The sequence below is a fragment of the Microtus oregoni genome, unplaced genomic scaffold (assembly GCF_018167655.1).
Source record: "Microtus oregoni isolate MIOR12 unplaced genomic scaffold, Mior012 000008F_ref0000371, whole genome shotgun sequence".
In the NCBI taxonomy this organism is placed as follows: domain Eukaryota; kingdom Metazoa; phylum Chordata; class Mammalia; order Rodentia; family Cricetidae; genus Microtus; species Microtus oregoni.
The window spans coordinates 2790285-2813753 of record NW_024543067.1 but is presented as its reverse complement, the minus strand read 5'-3'; the positions used below and the strand labels follow the sequence as shown (position 1 = coordinate 2813753).

At 44.3% G+C, this 23469-nt stretch overlaps 1 protein-coding gene and 1 non-coding gene across 2 annotated transcripts in view; both read left to right on the top strand.

Moving 5' to 3' along the window:
* The window catches only part of Abca1 (ATP binding cassette subfamily A member 1), a 120553-nt gene that overhangs the window by 47604 nt on the left and 49480 nt on the right, over positions 1-23469 (top strand). Inside the window, exons 6-11 of the mRNA XM_041656734.1 lie at positions 7073-7194; positions 9351-9527; positions 17349-17441; positions 19763-20003; positions 22218-22357; positions 22672-22788. Of these exons, the coding sequence (XP_041512668.1) occupies positions 7073-7194; positions 9351-9527; positions 17349-17441; positions 19763-20003; positions 22218-22357; positions 22672-22788 (890 nt within the window). The remainder of the gene's footprint in view (positions 1-7072; positions 7195-9350; positions 9528-17348; positions 17442-19762; positions 20004-22217; positions 22358-22671; positions 22789-23469) is intronic.
* On the top strand, positions 6000-6106 carry LOC121452048. The gene has a single exon (XR_005974785.1). It is a non-coding gene; the product is annotated as a U6 spliceosomal RNA (small nuclear RNA).

Genomic DNA, 23469 nt, shown 5'->3' with positions numbered 1-23469 from the left:
GACCACTGAGACACAACCACAGCCTTTTCAGATTTTTATTTTGAGGCAGGATGTCTCTCATTGGGTTGCCCAGGCTTGCCTTGAACTCATATTGTGGGCCAAGAAGATCTTGACCTCCTATTTAAGCCTCCCTAATAGTTGGGGTTGTGTGTGTGAGCCTGTGAGGCTAGGTGTCATCACTTGACTCGGCCTCCCTCTGATTTATTTTTGCTGAGCTTCCAGCTGCTGCCTCCCAGATGTACCTCTTCCCTTAGGCTGATGAAACCAGGTAGGCTTGGGGACACTCTAGTCATCTTGACCCCATTTGTTTCACTTTCATGTCCTGATTGTCTTCTCCCTTCCCACTACAGGATGCCTTTTACCTCTGCAAACCTGGCCATTTCCTAGGTCACACCAGCTCATTGTACATTCATGCATTAGTATCCATCCACCCACCCATCCATCTGCTCATCCATCTGTCTATACACCCACCCATCCATCTGCTCATCCATCTGTCTATACACCCATCCCTCAATCTGCTCATCCATCTGTCTATACACCCACCCATCCATCTGCTCATCCATCTATACACCCATCCATCCATCTGCTCATCCATCTGTCTATACACCCACCCATCCATCTGCTCATCCATCTGTCTATACACCCACCCATCCATCTGCTCATCCATCTGTCTATACACCCACCCATCCATCTACTCATCCATCTATACACCCATCCATCCATCTGCTCATCCATCTGTCTATACAACCACCCATCCATCTACTCATCCATCTACATACCCATCCATCCATCTGCTCATCCATCTACATACCCATCCATCCATCTGCTCATCCATCTGTCTATACACCCATCCATCCATCTGCTCATCCATCTGTCTATACACCCACCCATCCATCTGCTCATCTATCTGTCTATACACCCATCCATCCATCTGCTCATCCATCTATACACCCATCCATCCATCTGCTCATCCATCTGTCTATACACCCATCCATCCATCTGCTCATCCATCTGTCTATACACCCACCCATCCATCTGCTCATCCATCTGTCTATACAACCACCCATCCATCTACTCATCCATCTGTCTATACACCCACCCATTCATCTGCTCATCCATCTGTCTATACACCCATCCATCCATCTGCTCATCCATCTGTCTATACACCCACCCATCCATCTGCTCATCTATCTATCTATACACCCATCCATCCATCTGCTCATCCATCTATACACCCATCCATCCATCTGCTCATCCATCTGTCTATACACCCATCCATCCATCTGCTCATCCATCTGTCTATACACCCACCCATCCATCTGCTCATCCATCTGTCTATACACCCACCCATCCATCTTCTCATCCATCTGTCTATACACCCACCCATCCATCTGCTCATCCATCTATACACCCATCCATCCATCTGCTCATCCATCTGTCTATACACCCACCCATCCATCTGCTCATCCATCTGTCTATACACCCATCATCCATCTACTCATCCGTCTGTCTATACAACCACCATCTACTCATCCATCTATACACCCATCCATCCATCTGCTCATCCATCTGTCTATAAAACCACCCATCCATCTACTCATCCATCTACACACCCATCCATCTGCTCATCCATCTGTCTATACACCCACCCATCCATCTGCTCATCCATCTGTCTATACACCCATCCATCCATCTGCTCATCCATCTGTCTATACACCCACCCATCCATCTGCTCATCCATCTGTCTATACAACCACCCATCCATCTACTCATCCATCTGTCTATACACCCACCCATTCATCTGCTCATCCATCTGTCTATACACCCATCCATCCATCTGCTCATCCATCTGTCTATACACCCACCCATCCATCTGCTCATCTATCTATCTATACACCCATCCATCCATCTGCTCATCCATCTATACACCCATCCATCCATCTGCTCATCCATCTGTCTATACACCCATCCATCCATCTGCTCATCCATCTGTCTATACACCCACCCATCCATCTGCTCATCCATCTGTCTATACACCCACCCATCCATCTTCTCATCCATCTGTCTATACACCCACCCATCCATCTGCTCATCCATCTATACACCCATCCATCCATCTGCTCATCCATCTGTCTATACAACCACCCATCCATCTACTCATCCATCTACATACCCATCCATCCATCTGCTCATCCATCTACATACCCATCCATCCATCTGCTCATCCATCTGTCTATACACCCATCCATCCATCTGCTCATCCATCTGTCTATACAACCACCCATCCATCCACTCATCCATCTACATACCCATCCATCCATCTGCTCATCCATCTGTCTATACACCCACCCATCCATCTGCTCATCCATCTGTCTATACACCCATCATCCATCTACTCATCCGTCTGTCTATACAACCACCATCTACTCATCCATCTATACACCCATCCATCCATCTGCTCATCCATCTGTCTATAAAACCACCCATCCATCTACTCATCCATCTACACACCCATCCATCTGCTCATCCATCTGTCTATACAACCACCCATTCATCTACTCATCCGTCTATACACCCATCCATCTATCTACTCATCTGTTTATACACCCATCTGTCCATCCATCCATTCTTTCATCTACCCACCCACCCACCAACCCATCCATCCATCTATTCATCGTCTATATGCCCATATACTCATTTATCTGTTTATTCACCTATTCACCTACCCACCCACCCACTACCCATCCATCCATCCATCCATCCATCTATCTGTCCATCCGTTCTTTCATCTACCTACTCATTTATCTATCCATCCATATACCCATCCATCTGCCCATCTATCCATCCATCCATCCATCCATCCATCCATCCATCCATCCAGTGTCTTCACTCAAGAAGAATAGCTGTTTTAGTCATCTGGCTTGGTCCATTATTTTCCTTTCCCTACCCAGCTAGCTGTATAATGAAGACAGACACCAGCAAGGACAAAACCACTCTACTCTGTCTCTGTGCCATTTCTTTTCCCACCTCTCTTGTTTTCCTCCTACTCCTCAAATCTGGGGCTTTGTGGAATTTGTTCTCTCTGTCTCTTTGTTCATGGATATATGTTGAGAATTTACTGTGTATATAGCCCCATGAGTACAGGATTTGTGGGTGTCTGCCATTGTGAGAGGGACTATCCTTACCCCACTGAATTCTAGGGGTGGTTGATTTGTGGTCCATTCTAGAACTGTAGCCTGATTTCCTTCATGAGATCCTTGCAGATCATGTCAGCTTCTTCTGACTGCTTTTATGGACTAACTTTCTCTGGTTTTCTCACCCTTCCGCTTTCTGCACTTCTGCTCCTCTTCATCCCTCTTATAATAACCAAGAAAAACCCCTTGAGGACAGATCTGTGTTCTCATTTTTTTCCTGCGTATTGTTATATAGTATAGAGTTAATCCAAGTAAAACAGCCGTTTTAGTGACAATGAGTATATTGCCATTTAATAAGCATTTGTCACTAGTCAGTTACTTATTGCTCTGGCTTATAAACCTCTCTAGTCTCCAGGTCTTCAAAAGGTAGATTCCATTATCTTCCTATCTAGATAAAGCATGATTCTCCAAGACAGTGAATCTTCTTATAGCTCTACAGCTAACTGATAGCAGAATACACTACTACCTTTCAGATTTTATGATTCCAAACTCCTTTTTGCCCATAGAATTTTGTCTTGAGGTGTGATCTCTCTTTGTAACCATTGGCCTGAAACTTACTCTGTAGCCCAGGCTGGCCATTAATTTGCAATCCCCTGCCTCCCAAGTACTAAGGTTACAGGTATGTACTAGCACATCCGCCTATGTTTCAAACTTGGCTGGGATTTTTTTTCAATGGTTTTGTTTTAATATCTGAGACCCCAAGCAGTTCTGGGGTGCGATCTGGGCTTTGGGAGTTTTTAAAGCTCCCAAGTAGATCGGGCAGCATCCAAGGTTGAGAACCAGCACACCACACAGTTTTGCCTTCCTGTGTATATGACTTGCAGCTGTTGGTGGCGATATGACAGTAGAAGATACTGTGTGTATATCCACGTGACCAGACTGTAAGTTTTAGTTGTTTGTAGCCAGGGATCTTTGGCCCTCCCTCAGCTTCCCCACTCAGCTAGTCAGCCACACCACGCTCAAGTACTGCCAAGGCCTGTTGACTGTTTAACCGGCTTCTTGGTTTCTGTGTCTCATTCCGGGGATAGGCAGTTGGAGTTTGATCACATCCAGCTGTTGTATTATTTTTCTTTCCATCCGAAGAGCCTGTTGTATGCTCCAATCCTGTTGACAAAACAGGAGCATCCTATAAACGTGCCAAATGCTTTTACTGGTCTCCAGGGTGTCGCTGGGTGACCGAGATCCATTGAAAGGGCAGCCTGGGTCAGCCTCCCACACTTCTGCTGCCCCGAAGGAGGGAGCCATTCTCAAGTGTCCAAGTAGGATGCTGTGTACTGCTGTGGCTTCGCTTAGGAGGAATTTGTGTTCAACTGTTTGATCTGAGTTTTAGTTCAAATTTTCTATTGTTCTACCAAGGGTATACAGAGGCCTCTTGAGACTCTCATTTTATAGGTAAGGTCCATGGAAGTTTAAATAGGTCAAACAATCTGGCAAATAATAGATACAGAACCCAGGTTTTTTGATTCTCCCCCCCTCTCTCTTTCTCTCTCTCTGTGTTTTATAAGGTATTGCACATACTGAGCCCCAGTTCTATCTCTCTCTTTTTAAGTTATAAGCGTGTCTGACTTCCATTAAGTCTCAGCTGAAGCCCTCTGCCTGCCTGCCTCCCTCCCTCCCTCCCTCCCTCCCTCCCTCCCTCCCTTCCTCTCTCCCTTTTGTCTATCATGGGAATGCTGGGGTGTTGAGATCTTCTTGTGTTTGGGAAGACAGTTCTAGTGGTCAGGGTTCTTACTCCTGGGCTGTGTTCTAGGGATGGTCCTGACAGCATTAGCTTCTTCCTGGACCCACTAAACTGAAAGATCCTTCTGGAATCTTTCTGGTAATCTTCTCTAGCACTTATTCAGCTGACATTGACAACAGGCCTTGTTGTAGGTATTTGAAACACCAAGATAAAAGACGTTCTGTATGCAGAGTTTAATGCATGCAATATTTAAGTAAAATAATATGTCATAATATATGGCTTTCAGGCCCCTTATATTGAAACTCTTAAGGCAGCTTATTAAAATGAAGATTTGTGGGTGATCTCCCTTAGAACTACTGGTTTAGAATCTGAAGGGATTGAGACCCAGAGACTGAAGTTTTTGCATGCCCCATAAGTGAGATTTAGGACTCTGAGGCTTGGCAACCTCAGAATTGCATTCAGTGGTACCAGTGTGGGGTCTTCTGTGATGGAAGAGCGGACAGGTGACAGCTTGCTGGGATGCTGATTTCAAGGAGGAGGACTAACAGACCTAGGAGCCTCTGTGGAGCAAGGTGCACAGGAGTTGAGTAGAACCACTTCTCCATCTCTTCTTTCTGGAGCTTCCTGAGTTCAAAATCACCAAACATTGCTCAAGGCAGAAGATGCCTGGATCATGGCGATCTAGTGAGAGCCTGCTTGGGCTGCTTGTTTCCATGTAGGGAGACCCTTTTAGATCCCAGGATAAACTGTCCTCATCAGTGCACCGGGTAGTTTTGTCTTTAGATGAAACAAAACTTAATTCTTCCTGTAAGTGATTTGTAAAGTTTGCCCTCTAGTGGTCAGATTGTGTGTTTGCCTGTGGGTCACCATTCTGCAAATACTGCCTGTCCTTGGTCACAGAGATGATTGGTTTTTGTTGTTTGTTTTTGGGTTTGGTTTATAAATTGCAAAAAAAGAATTCGGGCTATTAGAAGTTTAAAGTGGAAAGAAAAAAGAAACAGAGTCGATAAAATAAGGCAGGAAAATGACGGAGTGAGAGGGTCCCACCCAGCTTCACTCAGAATTCCTTTGCTTCAGAGCCAAAGTACCTGAGGCTCAGAAATATGTTATAAATATTCAAACGGGTGCTCGCTTTGGCAGCACATATACTAAAATTGGAACGATACAGAGAAGATTAGCTTGGCCACTGAGCAAGGATGACACGCAAATTTGTGAAGCGTTCTATATTTAAAAAAAAATAAAAATAAAAAAATAAAAAAAAGAAATATTCAAACGACACCATCATACGTAGCCCCCCACCAGAGACTAACATTCCGAATTCTTGACCAGTGCCTTTTCTACTTCATGACCCTGGGCTGAAGCCTCTCCTGGATGCACTTGGTGAGCTAATTGCTTAATGGGAATCAGCGTAGAGCCCTTAGAAGTCAGTGCATTTAGTGAAGGGTCGTTTTTTAAAGATAAATTTACATATTTCTCTCTGTGTTTGACCTTGGGGCTTAACAGCACTGTATCCCATGGCCACGTCTGTAAAGGCACCTGGATATGCATCAGAGGTTACCCTGGTGATTCTTGAAAGTGTGGTCCCCATACCGGCAGCATCAGCACCACCTAAGAGCTTGCTATATATGCAGATGCTTCGGCTGTATCACAAGCGGCCTGAATCAGATGCTCCGGGGCTGTGTCCAGCGGTCTACCTGAAGCAAGCCATCAGGCGATTCCGATCCACAGAGAACTTAGAGAACCATTACCGGCTGATGCAGGAGATTAGCCCCTGTGGCTTGTGGAAATAAGGCCTTTGCTATTTTCAGTTTTAGCCACATGACAGAGCACTGGGGAGTCAGGAGCAGCAGGGCTCATGTCACAAATCTTAGGTAGGATGGATGAGATCATTTTAAAGGTTTGGTTTCTCTGTGGGAAACAAGGGAAGACCATGTGTGTGACAACACCGTTAGGCTGTTGGAGTGTGGGAACACACACTGCGTGTGGCTCAACATGACATGGGAAAGTAATCCTTTCCTGTCTTTCCCAGCGAGACAAAGCTCCTGCAACTCGCTCCTCGGCGTAGGGGAGCCAGAAGCCTGTGGTCACCCATCCGTTTACAATGAAGCAATCAATATTCTATTCTTCTCCTCCTGCCCCATAGTGGTTGAGCCTTTTTAGAGTTATTAAATGTAAACAAAACACCATTTCTCGATAGATTTGAAGCTCCAGGATTTCCTGGTGGACAATGAGACCTTCTCTGGATTCCTTCATCAGAACCTGTCCCTCCCAAGGCCGACTGTGGACAGCCTGCTGCGGGCTGATGTCAGTCTCCAGAAGGTAAGCCGCCGCCTTCTGCTCAGTCCGTGGGCCCGATCACTGTTCCGTGGTTGGAGGGCTTGGAAATAAATAAAGAAGCAGCTGTGAAGGAAGTAGTTCGAGCACAGGTGTGTTTTCACCTCTGTTGGTACTCTCCGCTCCAGCTGTCATGGACACACCCTACAGAGAGTGGAATGTGTCGCCCAGTATCGGGGCCAGTGTTGAAATGGACCTGATTTTGTGTCTGTCCTTTGGCTTTGTGATGACTTCTGCCTAAGGGGCTTATATTTTATGTTAGGGTGAATTTAACATTTTTTTTTTAAAAAGCAACAAAAAAAATCCAAAACTTAATTCTGGAATAAGAGCCAGATTCTTGTTGTTGTTGTTTTTTTTTTTTTTTTTTATTTTCGAGACAGGGTTTCTCTGTGGTTTTGGAGCCTGTCCTGGAACTAGCTCTTGTAGACCAGGCTGGCCTCGAACTCACAGAGATCCGCCTGCCTCTGCCTCCCGAGTGCTGGGATTAAAGGTGTGCGCCACCACTGAAGAGCCAGATTCTTGAACTGGAATCTGTCACAAAAGATTAAACAAAACACCTTATGCTTTGTTTTAAAGATAGGGAAGACACGTAAAGAGAAGTCTATTAAAATTTAAAGTGTAATATTAGTGTTTACATGGAATTTTCATTTTAGGTTCCTAGAAGACTTTCCGGGTATCATTTATTCTCATACAGCTCCTGGGCAGTGTGCGTGACTATAATAAAATCAAAGCCTTTTTTTTTTTTTTTAAACTGTATTCTCTGGCAGAAAGGAGAATTGACTCCACACACGGCCTTACGCCTCTATGCTGGCTTGACTTTGCAGTAAGCAGAAGTAGTAGGGTGTTTGTGCTTGAAGAGATCTTTGCTTCACACGGCTGAGAATTTTTAAAATTAGAAAAATGTGCTTACTGCGTGCTCTTAGGAAACTAGGAAAATATGCCTTGTGTTTACCAATTGTGTGGCTGGGAGGTAGGCCAGAGGCAGCAGGCTTTTAAAATTGTTGCGTTTAGCATAATTTCCATTGCCCCCTGCCAATTTCATATCTGTTACATGCCATCGGTTTAAAATAAGAGGCATCCCGGGCAGGTCTTTGCATGGTAATTAGAGTTTCGGTGTTGTTGGGGCTCTTCATCACAGCATGGTGACGAGGACAAAAGACAGGAGTAAGCCTGAAGGACCCTTGAGTATCGGGCAGAAGTGAAAATGGAGTGGACACCATGGAGGATCAGATACTCAGCAGTGCTTCCAAAACTGCGTGGGCGTTGAGAGACTTCGGGTTCATCTCTCACATTGTCCTGAGACCAGGGTGGATGCATTCATTAAGCTGGTAGAGGGGTGGTAATGTTGTAAAGAGCCTGAATCATACGTTCATCCGTACAACAAAGGCCGTTCTAGTGCTGTGGATACAAATATGAACCCCGTAAACAAAGACAGCGCCATCTTACGACAGAGATTTCTGTCTGCTGGATAGTAAGGCTCAGATGTATACCTAGAAAGGCTAACCAGGTCAAAATGCAAGACCAAAAAGAGGTTCCCTGGTGAGTTTACTGTCAAGAAAACAAGTATGAATAACTTAGAACTGGCCTGCTGGAGACTTGGTAGGGGCCTGCTTTTTCATATTTGTTTTTGGGGGCAAGTAAAACAAAATATTTCCAATCCTGGCATTCCTGAACATGGTTCTATGCATTTGTTGAATATCTATACAGATTTACAGTATATATATATATATATATATATATATATATATATATATATTCTATGATTGAATCGAATTTCCAATGTTATACATTTCTGAATAGTTAGGATGACTTTAATGGTTCCAGGGGTTTAGACTCTGGATTTCCATGAACTGAATCATATATTCCAGTCACATTGCAAAAAAGACCTAAGGATTTCCCTGTGTTAGAGCGACAACAGTGTTCAGATACTGAGTCATGCGTGCAGTTTTGAAGCGTGTGGCAGATCGTGTCTGGATTTATTCAGTAAACAGACCTAACCTGTGGGGTGACCACGGCAGCGGCGGTACGCTGCTTACCATCACCCAAGTTGCACTGACGTGACATTCCCCCAAAGGCTTCCAGCCCCTGACTTTCCATCCTCATCCTTCTTTCTCTTCTCTCCTTACGCAAAACCCTTCCAGGTATTTTTGCAAGGCTACCAGTTACATTTGGCCAGTCTGTGTAATGGATCAAGTCTAGAAAAAATCATTTGGCTGGGTGGCCCAGAAGTGTCTGCCCTTTGTAGTTTACCGAGGGAGAAGCTAGATGCCGCGGAACGAGTGCTGCGCTATAACATGGACATCCTGAAGCCGGTCATGGTGAGTGGACATGCCCGGTGCAGGAGGCTTCAAGCTCCGAGGCCTGGGGAATGTGCCGTCTTTCCTGGACAACATGATTTGTTTTTGTAGAAACGTGGGGCTGGCTGGGACTTGGTGATATAATTTAGCCCAGTCGTATTCTGAATGTTCTTTCAAATTTCAGTCCATTTCCCAAGGGGTAAGTTGGAGAAGAATGCTCTGGGTGTGGCTGAGTCCAGACCCATGGTCTCTTGTGCCTGTTTCAACTAGAGAAGACCTGTCTCTCACATTTTTTAATACTGTGTTCCTGAGGAAGAGTCTATTCAAAGAAAGATGCACACACACACACACACACACACACGCACTCACGCACGCGCGCGCGCACACACACACACACACACACAAGCACATGCGTGCCCACACATGCATGCACATGCCTTTTAAGAAGTCTTGAAATGATTAAAAGGAAATGGATACTTACTAGTGTTTTTAAAACCAGCAGAAGGAAGAGATTGTGGCTAGATAGCGAAGCATTGGAATTGGGTAAGACCACATAAAATTAATTAGCTCATCCAATAACAAAATTGTATTAGGAAGACACACTCACAAAACAAACCAGAACCAAGGAATGCAAGTAAGCCTGGGTGTGTTGATCATCATGGTTTTGTCTGTAGAGATTCTAGAATAAATCTATCTGTGAGTTTCTTGAGATCTCTCGAGAAATGCCTCCAATGATATTCTGCAACACCCAGCACTCTGCTTTTGTTCCCCAGAGAGAGCTGTTGTGTCTATCGGTTCTCTGAAAAGACATGTTCTTTGTTCTACTCAGATGACGTGTGATCACATTGAACTCTGTGAAGCTGGATTTCATTATGGAGAACTGAGCACTCCTCGGGGGTCCTAAGATGCTCAGTTTCCATCAGGATCCTGAGCCTCCGTCATGCCTTGGAATGGGCTTTAGAACTAGCTCAGAGTAGACTCTCTGAACTCTGAAGAAGTTCTTGCACATGTCTTAACCCTAGTCTCTAGCTGTTGCCTAAGGCAGAGGTGGTAGCCAGACTATGGGTTTCTTCTAGGTGTGGCTGTGGTGTGCACACATGCCAGTGGTTGTCACCAGCTTAATGTTTCCTTACTCCTGACAGAATTAATTCTGTTTCAGGGTTTTAAAACCTACCAGGTGCTTGCTTCAGTGGTTGTGATTGCACTGGTTATAGCTTCTGTCCCTATAATCTCAAGTAGGATGTATTTCTGTGTTGAAGACGTTTGCGAGTGCTCCAGGCAACAGCGCTACATAGCGATCTTTGTGAGACATAGAGGGTCAAGGTTATTACAAATGGCGTGAAAGGTGTGTTGTGGAATCGTGCTTGGGGGCTGCTTTGCATCATTATAAGATACAGAGGTAAGTATTTGTCCTTCAAATTTAGGATTATGAGCTATTTTGGAAGGCACAGAAATTGATTCTGGTGTCCATCCATTCACTTTCCCTTCAGTTTACTTCTTGAACACCTCTGGTGTTTACAGCCCAGTCCAATCCCCCGTTTCTTAGAGTGTCAGAACTACCTTCCCAATAGAATGACCCCACGACCTCACCATCTGTCCCTTCACAGCTCGGGTTTCAACTTGGAATCCATCTGTTTCCTCCTAAGGATCAGTGTTAGGACTCAGAGGTAGAATAAACAAAGCAATCCTGAAGAATTTGTCAATGAACAATGACATTGTTGGTCCAGATACTGCCAAAATCCCGAAACAAAACGCACCAACCAAGCTCCAACCTCCAGACTTACTCATTTAGCGAACAGTATTTATTGAGTATGTCTTATGTGAGAATTGTTCTGGGTACCCTGCTTAGTTGAGATTCTCAAAAGGGTGGCATTCTAGTGAAGGTAGAGACAGATAGATGCATGGCCCTTTATGTCTACAGTGAACTCATGGAGGTCATGAACATACTACCAATGCTGAGTGTCCAGGTGGATTTGGCTGTCCATGTGGGCTAGCATAGCAGGTGAACTTCCTTCACCTTTCTTAGCTTTTCCTTGATGTCCCTTCCTGCACTTTCCCCAGAGACAGAATGGGAGCATGTGGGAGTCTGTCTGCCTCCCCACTACAGCCTCCACTTCCCTTTGTGCTGTAGGAGAGAGCAGTGGTATTGGAACAGCAGAGTTGGCCAGAACAATTTACTTGCTTCAGTTGTCGGGGTCCCTGCTGCTGCGTTGGCTTTGTTTTTCCTTCTGCTTCTGTGATAAATTACCGTACACACAGGCGCTTAACCTGCCTGTATTTATTAGCTCACAGTCCTGAAGGGCCGAAATCTGGGTACCTTGGGAGTACATCTAGACGGAAGTCAAGGTGTTGGCAGGGTTCGGTGTCTTTTTGGAGACTCTGAAGTCATGTTTGCTGTGAGCTCATTTAGGGTACCAGCTGAGTTCAGTTTCTTTACAGTTGTAGGCCAGAAGTCCCTATTCTGGCTTTTGGCCACGGGCATGGGTCTCTGCTTTTAAAGGCAATGCTTTCTCTCTCATCCTTTCACACATCTCTGTTGAGCTCCTGGGCTGAGTCTCTTCTGCCACATCCCTCTGTCTCCAGGCAGAGAGGGTTCTGTGCTTTTGAGGGCTGCCGTCATTAGATCCGCCCATCCAAGTAGTCCCAGATGATTTCCTTGTTTTGGAGACCATTTGCCAAATTACCTCGATGAAACACGTGTTGCCCCATTAGGTAATGTATTCATGGATCCCAGATTGGGGTGTAACTATCATTAGGGAGTGGTGCACCCGCGGCCACTACCTTTGGATTGGAGAGTGTATTTCAGCATTTCTTTGCAGTGATCTCTAAGTGCCCCAGGCTTTTATTGATCCCGCTTTAAGTCTGCTTTTACTTGCTCGCTCTGATGCATGATAAACAGTACCCGGCCAGGGTTCTGATGCACGGTGGGAAACATGGCATCTCTTTTTGAAATATCCATTCAACAAAATCTGATTGTTTACTGTTTGTCTGCTCTCTATTTGTATTTACTTGCTTTAGGAACTGAGGTTCACTCGTGGGCAAGGCAGACGAGATGCCTGTGGAGTTTTCATTCTAGTGGACTTTTAGGACCAACTTTATTGAGGGGGTAATTTTCCCTTTATTTTATTTTTTATTTTGTCTTATTTATTTACATTCCAACCAGTTTTCCCTCTCATTCCTCCTCCCGTCCCCCTACTGCTCCCCTCTAGCCCACCTTCTATACACTCCTCCCAATGGGTAAGGACTATCATAGGGAGTAAACAAAGACTGGTACATTGAGTTGGGGCAGGACCAAGCCCCTCCCCCTTCATTAAAGTTGAGCATAGCATCTCCTACCATAGGGAATGGGCTCCAACAAGCTAGCTCATGCATAAGGGATAGATCCTAGTCCTACTGCCAGGAGCCCTTCAGATAGTCCAGTCTTCCCCATTATCTCATACATACAGAGGGTTTAGTTCAGTCTCCTATAGGCTCCACAGCTATTGGCCTAGAGTTAATGAGTTAACATGAGCTTGGTTCAACTGTCTCTGTAGATTTCTCCATCATGATCTTGATCTCACTTATTTATGTATTCCCTCCTCCCTCTCTTCAAATGGATTCCTAGAGCTCGGCCTGGTACTTGGTTGTGGATCTCTGTATCTGGTTCCATCAGTTACTGGATCAAGACCATGTGATGATGGTTGGGGTAGTCACCAATCTGACTACAGAGGAAAGCCAGTTTGGGCGCCCTCTCCACTGTTGCTAGGAGTCTTAGCTGGGCTCATTCTTGGGATTTTCCTAGTACCAGGTTTCTCCCTAACCCCATAGTGGCTCTCTCTATCTGAGACAGCATAATTGAGAACTTTACAGGTTTTGTAAAGTGGGCTGAAATGAGGCTTGTCTTAGATAGTTTGGGGCTTTGGTTCTGGGTCGCCCTCGTCTCAGCGATGTGGGAATGATGTCTGATTCTTGAGGTTGGAAGGCTAATAGTCTATGATATTATGGTATTTAGTGATGATCTAAATATATCGAACAATGCATGCCTTCCCGTTAAGCTAAGTAACAGAGAGTACAGCCCTTAACTAAATAGCTTATTTTTTTCTGTACTCCTTTCTTTACTCCACGCAAGGAAATCCCTTTCTTACGGTGGACAATAGGGACTTAATTGAATTCATAATCAAGAGGATGTTCTCAGTCAAGAAGACACAATGGAATTCTGGGCTGTGCATTCCTGAGTGCTTTGAGTGCATTGCTGGAGCTTTTGGGAGCAGTGTTGTGGCAGTGTTCCCTTCATCAGGGAAGTGTGAGCAGGAGGCCACAGTGACTGGCGGATGTGGATGCCATTCTGTGCTCAAGTTTCAAGGCCTAATTTGTTTCTTAGGTTAACTGTGTTTAATGGAATTAGCTGCTCTTTAGATCTGATATGTATTCTACCTTCCTTCATCCACACCCCTCATCCTGCCCCATTTATTGTATTTGTTTTGAGTTAAAGAGAAGCTTAGCAAACATTTCAAATGTTAAAAAAAAAAAGGAATAACAAAAGGAAGGAACATCATCAGTGGGTCACTCTCCACCGGTCACCTGTGTAACCCTATCTGCTTCCTCAGAGGCAACCCCATTCTGAAGTGTTTTTTTAACATCATGCTGCACATATTAAATTCTGTGAACAGCACTGAATAGTATGGGCTTGCATGTGTTCACCTGTATGCATGTGTGTGCTGGGCTGCCCCTGTTCTTTCTTGTGAAGCTCTGTGTTTTTGAGATTTATCTATGTTGATCATGTGGATCTGGTTCATATTAACTGCTATCTGGTTAGCATATCCATTTTATGCTAAAATTTTTAAAAATCCCATTATTCTTGTCTTTGACTTAATTTTTTAAAGTCATTTGTGATATCATTTGATGTACAGATTTTTTTTCAGTTAAGATGTAAATTCACTTCCTTCTTTTTGGTTGGATCCTATTTTTGTATTTAAATTCTATATTTAAAATTATTTTTTTCCGTGTGACTGTCGTTTATTTTACACCTCATTTGCATACACACTCTCCTGAGAAGAGAAGGCTTACCTCAAGTTCATAAATATATTTTCTCCAATTTGTTTTAAACTTCCAGTTTTCCTTCAGCTCTTTAATCTATCAAGAATTTATTTATAAATAATGAGGTAGGATGGGAACCATGACTATCTAGCAGATCCAGGAGTAGCTATCAAATGGCTTATCTTTTGCCTGTCAGTTTGAAACATTTCATTCTGCTGGTTTCCATCAGTTCCATCTCCGTATCCTGTAATATCCAGGCAGAAAAAAAAAATAGAATGAGGTCTGGAGCAAAAATATTTAGATAATCCAAGCTTGAGACTCATGCTGAATTTGAATTATGTTGCATGTATTTTTAATTCTGTTATATCAGTCTGTGCCTTGAACATCAGCTTGTATCAGCTGCAGGTCGCTGATATTCTTCAAGTATACAGAACATCTATTTAAAAATGACTTTGAAATTATGTTTTATTTGTGAATGGCACTCACATGACATGGCACACATGTGGATATCGACTAGAGGTCAATTTGTGGGAGGCAGATCTCTTCTTCCACCATGTCCTGGTGGACGGGTTCACGTAATGAGACTTGGCAGTCAGCTTCCTTGTTCGTCTCATCAGCCCTGAATTTCTTTTTAAATTGTTGTGAAAAGTTCTTCACACTGGCATTGACTACTGCACCATATTATGTTTGGGATTGGTTTAGTCAATAAGAGGCCAATACCTCAGTGCATCAATTAAGCCAACAAACCACAGTTCAGACTATTGACAGTCAAATCATCTCATCAGACATTGCTTATGGAAGGTCCAGTGCTTATGGCAGAGGTAACCAGGTCCTTGTGTTTGTATCTAAGGCTCGTTACGTAGGGAGGTGCAGGGTGCATGCCTACAGTGTATGAGCTGTTGAAAAAAAAAAAAAGGAGAATAAGCTTACCCGCACAGCACAGAGGAGGGCAGTTGTTGTTTTGAGTACTGGGAAACTCTGCATCCAGGAACAGCTGACAGTAAGAGTTGAGGAAGGAAAGAAGAAGGGGAAGATGAAATGGTTGATGTTTGTAAGCGCTTACTCTATGGCAGGTTTTGCTCAAAGAACTTAGTAAGTGTTGTGCGATTCAGTGTCTAGGAAACTAACTCTATGATGTGCAGCTATTTTTCCTCTGAGGAAGAGTAGCTGAGGGTATCGAGACAGGGGGATTTGAGTCACTTGCCTAGGGTTCTGCAGACCTCAAAAACGAAATGTACCCACCTACACTTCAGATTTTAGAAATGTGTTAGATTGACAAGTTTGTTTCGCCCTGTTTATTTTTGCTTTATAATCCTGAACATCCGTCTTCATGGGGGTAGGCCATGATAAACACAAAACCATTTTACCTCCTGCTACTTCTGATTAGGACCTCTTAGTATGTAAGTGTCTCCCCGACTGTGGGAAATCACAGGTTCAACTTCCGTTGTGCCGATCTTCAGTTATAAAGTGAATCCACAGAGAGAAAGTGAAACAGAGCTGCCCACTGTTTCTGTCCCTGAGTCCCTTTCTCTGGAAGGAGCAGCCATTGACGTGATCTGTGAGTTGTATCTCAGGTGTCCCTGAGTATAGATAGCGTTTACGGGTGATCACTGGTCCCTTGGAGGACTGAGTGCAGGAATTCTGGGGCTTGATTCTCCTTCCTAAGCACTCCCAGTCAAGCCCAGGTGTCCAGCTGTGCCCATTCTCTCATAGGCAGATTTTCTTAGAAATGGGCTTCCAGGATGGTGCCAGCCACTGAGATTACGATGATCGTCACTCACTATTCGGCATTTGGAATTCACTTCATCAAAGATACAGGCGGAAGACTGTCTCCACAGCTATTTCTTACCGTTAGTCCTGTCTACCTCTGGTGCTTTCCATGTAGCTCCAGTGTTAGGATTTTGCAGCAGTCTCTGACGTGACAAGTGTTGTCAGAACAGCCTAAAATTCTCTAGGTGTTTGTTACAATATTGAATAAAACGAAACAGAATTCATAAAAACACTTAGAAATCCTGCATCCCCCTCACTCTGGAGATTTTTCTTCCTGGTCCTTCCTAGCCATGGAACTGAAGTTGGAATTCCTTCTGCGGCAATTCTGGTTTCAGAGCTTCTGAGGTTTTTTTTTCCTTAGCTTTTCTGCTGTGATTTATCTTTCCTTTAGGCCCAATTATTTTTTCTCATGTTTACTGTGCAGCTAGGCTATGTATCATAACAGCTAAATACTTTAATTAGTAAATACAAAGTGTTGACTAACTCTTGACATAAAAACAGTGTTCTGTGTTAAATTTTCGGTGCTCGAAACAGTGAGAATAGTGCTGACTCCACAGAGAAAAAAAGAATTATTCTCTTTGGTTACTGTTGATTTTATCTTTACTTTCCTTTTTTGTGAGCCATCACGGACTCTTGTCTCAAGGCCATGTCTATAAACATGTGTCTTGTAGAAGAGTAGATAAAGCTAGGACTTTCTGGTCAGAATTTCATTGAACACACATGCACATGCATGCACAACACACACATGCACACATAGAAGTATATGCCTGCATGTGAGATATTTCTGTACGTTGTCTGTTCAGTAGCCTTAGGTTTGTATTTCTGTAGTCATCTATCAGAGAGAAATTCTTACCTGAAGAAAACTAAACATGCAGGCATGCGGTTAGAGTAATTGTACAATGTTCTTTATTTTGGTTAGAAGTTGGTTTCTTGGTTTTTTTAAATTCAAGATTGGGAATGGTTTTGATTTAGTTGTTTATTTTCTATTTAGAGATTTCAGCCTTGTATTTGAGCTCAGAGACAAAGGATTTCCCCCCCCCCCCCCTCTCTTTCCAGACAAGACTGAACTCTACATCTCTTCTCCCGACCCAGCAGCTGGCGGAAGCCACCAGAACATTGCTGAATAGCTTAGGGGGGCTGGCCCAAGAGGTAAGTTGTGTCTTTTCAGCCATAGTGAGCAGACTGGCTGTTACTGTTTTCTTTAGTTCTGGGTTTGGCTAACATGGTCCTTTTACTTTGAACATCTCATGCTATGTCATTAAATTTTAGAAGCACAAGTAATCTAAAACTTACCAGTTTTGGTCTCCACTGGAGAAGAAACTAAAATGCATCAATGTTGCAGAGATAGTTAGTGGTTTAGGGCTAGTCTACATCTTTCTGTGTGAGCTTCTGCCTGCCCCTTTTGTGGGAGGTGCGGGCCTCTTCCCACAGCCCGGCTCCTGGCCGCTTGGCTAACTTACACCCCGAAATAACAACACACAAATTGTATTCTTTTAAACATTGCCTGGCCCATTGGTTTCAGCCTCTTAACCCATTTCTAATAATCTATGTAGCCCACAAGGTGGCTTACCAGGGAAGATCTTAACCTGTGTCTGTCTGGAGTGGGAGAATCATGGCGACTCCTCGTCTCAGCTTCTTTCTCCCAGCATTTTGTTCTGTTTACTCGGCCTACCTAATTTTATGTCCTATTAAAGGGCCAAGGCAGTCTCTTTATTAATAAAAAATCACTCCCACATGCCCCTAAGTCCTTTCACATTTGTGAAGAGGAAAATTCTCTCATGTTCCACTTCCCCCTGTGCACTGACTTTGCTTGGCAGCAGATTCTGCACAATGTTTTCAGTGAGGTCATCCAGACTGCCATTGTGTCAAAACACACCTTTGCTAGCCAACTGGAATGCCGTGGCTTTCCTGAAACACCTGCTTTCTTTGCCTGTGAAATCTGGCCTTTGAAGTGCAGCCTTGGGAATATGGTCTCCTAGTGAGTGCTGGGCTGGTTGGCTGTCTCTTAGAGTCCATTCACTCCTGGTCCAGCATCATCAGTGGTGCCCTCTTTTCCTGACAGATCACCTTCATGTCACTTTGGTCACATGTCACACAGTTGCTCTTCCTGAGTAATGCTAAAATATGTATTTGCTTGGTCCATGTCTAGAGATAGTTAGTTGCTATCTTCAGAGCCCAACTAGTGACAGGAAAAGACAAGGACACCACAGGTGGATTATGGTAGTTTGACTTCTTTTGCCTATATCATCCACAGGGCACAATGAGGTACCTTTTATTGTGCACATTTCACAGATGGCAATGTGGCTGAGGAAGTTAGACACTTTGCCCACAGTCTTCTAGACAATTAATTGGTCTGAATGGAACTTGAACTTGGGACCTAGAAACTCTGAAGTCTGTGTTCTGCTTTACTCCTTCCAAGAATCCATCACAAACTCTTGTGATGACTGCCATGGACCAAAGACCCTAAAAGAACTTCTGCATTAGCCAGCCTGGCAGTGGGATATGAGATGAGTGAGGGCTGACGTTAATGTCAGAGCTGGGTGAGAGGGAAGGTATGCAGGACAAGACTGAAAAACCCTGTGGTATCATAGACACATAGGTTCTGACCTTGCTGGTTACTGCAGCTCAGCAGTGAGCACAGCAACCCCACTGCCAGTATTTATCACACATAAAAGTAGACATCAGAAATAAACAGGTCAGCTGATGGGATAATGGGGATCTGTGCAGTGAGAGAAGAAAAAAAATCACGTAAGGAAGGTAGAAAGAGTAATGAGGTACCATTTGAAGGGAGTTGGGGAAGTCGGTCCAAAGACAGTTCTGCTGTATTCCTGGAGAAGTTAGGATGCTCCAGGCAGGAAGAAGAGCGGATGCAAAGCACTCGTGTCAGGACATCCTTGGAGACATGCTTAAGATCCATGAAGGAAGCCAAGGAGCTAGAAGCAGGGGATTAAATGTGGCTTCATGTTTGCACAGTGTCTGCACACTGGGTATTGGATTGAGGAAGAGACTGAGTTGAGGGGAAGGGAGGTGAGGGACATTGCAACAGATGGAGAATGTAAGGCACTGGTCTGTCCGTTTGCTCAGATGATCTCAAATACAGTCACCCTTCTTGGGCTACAAGATTAAGGGGTTACCTTCTCCTGTGAGCCAAGGGCACTTTGCAGAGTAAGTGTACAGTGTGAGCCATGGTGGTGGAGAATGAGCAAGAATTTTCTCCTCGGACAGGTGCTGGATGGAGCCACCAGTTTGGGATAACCTAGTAATCAGGTGTTGTAGGTCCCAGCACCACAGATAGAGAAGACCACTTGACCACCGCAGGGAATCATAGTGATTTCAGACACAGTATGTTCTGGAACATAGCTTTTGGGTTAAGAAAATAAAGTGTCTGCTTCTCCTCTCTTGCCCCAACCCTTGCTCTGTCCTTCGCTCTCTTTCTCTTCCCCCGTTTTCTCTCCGCACCCTGACCCCAGCTGTTCAGCACGAAAAGCTGGAGTGACATGCGGCAGGAGGTGATGTTTCTGACCAACGTGAACAGCTCCAGCTCCTCCACCCAGATCTACCAGGCCGTGTCCCGCATTGTCTGTGGTCACCCCGAGGGTGGGGGGCTGAAGATCAAGTCGCTCAACTGGTACGAGGATAACAACTACAAAGCCCTCTTCGGAGGCAACGGCACCGAAGAAGACATGGACACCTTCTATGACAATTCTACAAGTGAGTGTCCGTGCACACCAAAGCCTTGTCCTCGTCCCTGTCCTAGGTCTAGACTCCTCCTGCGTCTTTCGCTCCTCTTGCTTTCCTTCACTCTGTGTAGTAGCAGGGACACTGTCCTCTCTGCTCTCATGACATTGCTCCTGGAGTGCAGACCTTGATGAGTGAGTCATTCGGGGTCTTTCAGTGGGAGGCTGGTACATCCCGGCTGTTTAGTAGCATTACCAAAAAGGTGAACGAGTGATTGATAGCCAGAATCCCCAGTTTGCATCATGGGTGAACTCACCCATATGTGGAATTGAAAATAAAATAAAATAAAAACATAAAACAGGTTAGAGAGAGAGAGATTGATTGATTGCTGGGACTGAGTGGGTGATGGAGAGATGGGATGTGTTGGTCAGAGTGTTCAAAATTTCACTTATGCAAAGTGAAATAGATAGCATAGTGAGTGAGTATTTGGTGACACTGTGTTATATGTTTAAACTCTGCTAAGAGAGTTAATCTTAATGTTATTGCACAGACAGACTGGCTGTCTTCATGAAGTGGTGGATATATTTGTTGATTGGACTGTGGTAGTCACTCACAGGGAATATATGTAGCAGTGTTCTGTTGTATATTTCAAATAAATACTATTTATCTTTCAGTTAAATCTCAGTAAAGTCAGAAAAATTTATAAAAAGCAGATTTGGGTTCTTTAAAAAAATTATCATTAGTTTTACTGTGAGATAAGCTTTATAATAAACGCCCGAAAGTGGGTGACAGTATTAATAGTAAGTATAACAACTACAAGAAAAATCTATCATTAAGGCAAAATTTCCTCTTTATAATTCGTCCTATTTAAATGACCTTATCTCATTCTCACAGTAACCCTGCAAGGAAGGTTCTGGAACCTCACATTTCATTGGCTCAGAGGTTTTAGTGTCTTGGTTAAAGCTGCATTCCTAGGTAATCCCCAAGCACTGGGCCTCCAGCCCACACACTCCTGGCGCTTTCCCGTGAACTGTCTCGTTAATGGTGGCATGTGTGCACCTTCTCACTCAGACATCCGATCTCATGTTTGTTCTGTATCTGCATTCTTAGCCGCAAGACGGTGTTAAGAGAACCCCGTAACTCTATATCCACTTAGCACACTTGGGTGGCTCTGTGTGGGTGTGTGTCCTGTGCCTGGTGACAGCCAGGGTTTGGTGTTACAGTTCTGACAATGCCATGTTTTTCTTGAAAATACCATGTGGCTGAGCCGTTCTATATCGCCAACCACAGGCGTGTCTTTCAGACACAGAGTGGGGCAGCTTCTTGTGTGTGGCTGTAACACAAGAGCCTTGTGTCTACTGGAGTACCACACTTCAGAACCTTCCAAGTTGCCCTATACAAGCCTGAGGAAGATGATGGTGTTGGCAGTTTTATGAAGCCATCTACTCTTCCCTAGCCTTCAAATCCATCCAGGGGTATCTCTCATTTACACACAGATAGACCTGAGGCAAAGTCCTTAAAAACGAAAGTTCTGGCTTTGGGGATATAATACAACCAAGAGTGGTTACATCCCATCAGTGAGGCCATGGACTGATCCCTAGGATGCCCCCTAATTCTGCTGTCATTATTATTATTATTATTATTATTATTGTATCAACTGTTTATCAAGCAGCTTACAGAAGTTACATGGTATCTAAAGTAAAACCCGCCTGTTCATTTGAACTTTGGATATATCAGTTTTGTATTTTTATTAATATAAATATATTTGTGATAAGATCTATTAATTATCAAGGAAAATATTGACATTTACTTGAAACTACAATCTAAACACGGCCTTCTGGCTTTCCCAATAAACGTTTCATTCGTCTTCAGTGTAAGCAGCTGTCGGGGCTGGCATGAGAGTATAGAGCTAGAGTTAGGACGGTGTGTGCATAGCCCAAATGTCCTTCTAGATGAGCTCCGATCTAAGTCTAAGAAAGGGCCTGATTCTTTCACACATTGAACGCTTTAGAGACCTCACAGGAAATACCTCAGCTAGTTCTCTTCACAGCTCTGCCAAGTAGATGCTATGAACTTTGCTTTGTACAGCGGAGCAAAATGAGGGTCAGATAATTAGAGTTATCCACTGCATGAATAGGTAGTGGAATGGGCATTTGTCCCCTGCAGTGGCCGGGAGGCTTTAACCTCTAAGGTCCTGTTGGCGTCTGGCCGTGTATATAAGCGAATGTCTGCCTTCTGTCTTCGTAGCTCCTTATTGCAATGATTTGATGAAGAACTTGGAGTCCAGCCCTCTTTCTCGAATTATTTGGAAGGCACTCAAGCCTCTGCTTGTTGGAAAGATTCTGTATACTCCTGACACTCCAGCTACAAGACGGGTCATGGCTGAGGTAAGCTGTGCAGGCTTAGGGCTCTAGCCCCAGAATCTCCCCAAGAATTAGATACAGGAAGTGAAGGCACCTTCAGATAGAGTGTGCTGAGTATATTCATGGCCTTTATGAAAGTTTTAAATCATTAAAAAAAAAAAACACTGTCCCTGAGTGTTTGAATTATAGCTACAGGAGGAATTTCCTAAGGAAGAGAAAGGGCTAGGCAGGGATTTCTGGGATGGGTGATTTTTTTTTTCCTTCGGGGAACCTTGGAATGCTCACTGCCTCTGCCTCTCTTCTATCTGTACGGATTCTGGTTCCCTACCTGACTCTAGGTAAACAAGACCTTCCAGGAGCTGGCTGTCTTCCATGACCTGGAGGGCATGTGGGAAGAACTCAGCCCCCAGATCTGGACCTTCATGGAGAGCAGCCAAGAGATGGACCTTGTGCGGGTGAGCGTCTCTTCTACTCACTTTACTTGCTCTGCCTCAAAGAGGTTTCTGGACATCTTGCCAGAAATATCTGAGATGATGATGCTGTAAGTTAAACCAATTGAGCTGCAGTAAGATTAGCTGCATCCAAGAGCCCCTGCCTCTGTAGAAGCACAGACCAAGATTCAGTGATAGCCCCGGGTATATCAGCATCGGTGCCCCTCATGATCCAATAGCAGTTTTGCACAAAAACTTAAGTGAAGAGCAGAAACTGGAAGTAGAATTTGGTGAATGCAGGACGCTGAGTCTTTTCACTTTGGCTGTAGTCGTTAAGGTAGGCACAGCGTCTTCTGTGGCCTGTCTGTGTCTCGGTAGATCTTAGAAGGAGGTATGGGGACAGAAACGTGATCTAGCATGCAGACAGGTCAGGTTCTGGTTCCCTAGGCACAGAGTGAATGCAATGTTGCTGCCATGGAGTGGAAGGAATTGCATGTGACATGCCGGGCCACTTGAGAGGGACTAGTGCTCCAGAGATAATCAGGACCTAAAGGAGAGCACTCTGAGGATGCGGTGTCTCCTTTGTGTCAGCCCGAGAGCCATTTAATCACATCGTCCCTGCCTCAGCCCGAGTCGAGGATCATTAGACAGCTTCCTATTGCCATGGTGAGGGAGGCCTCTTCCTTTGATTTCTTCTGCTATCAA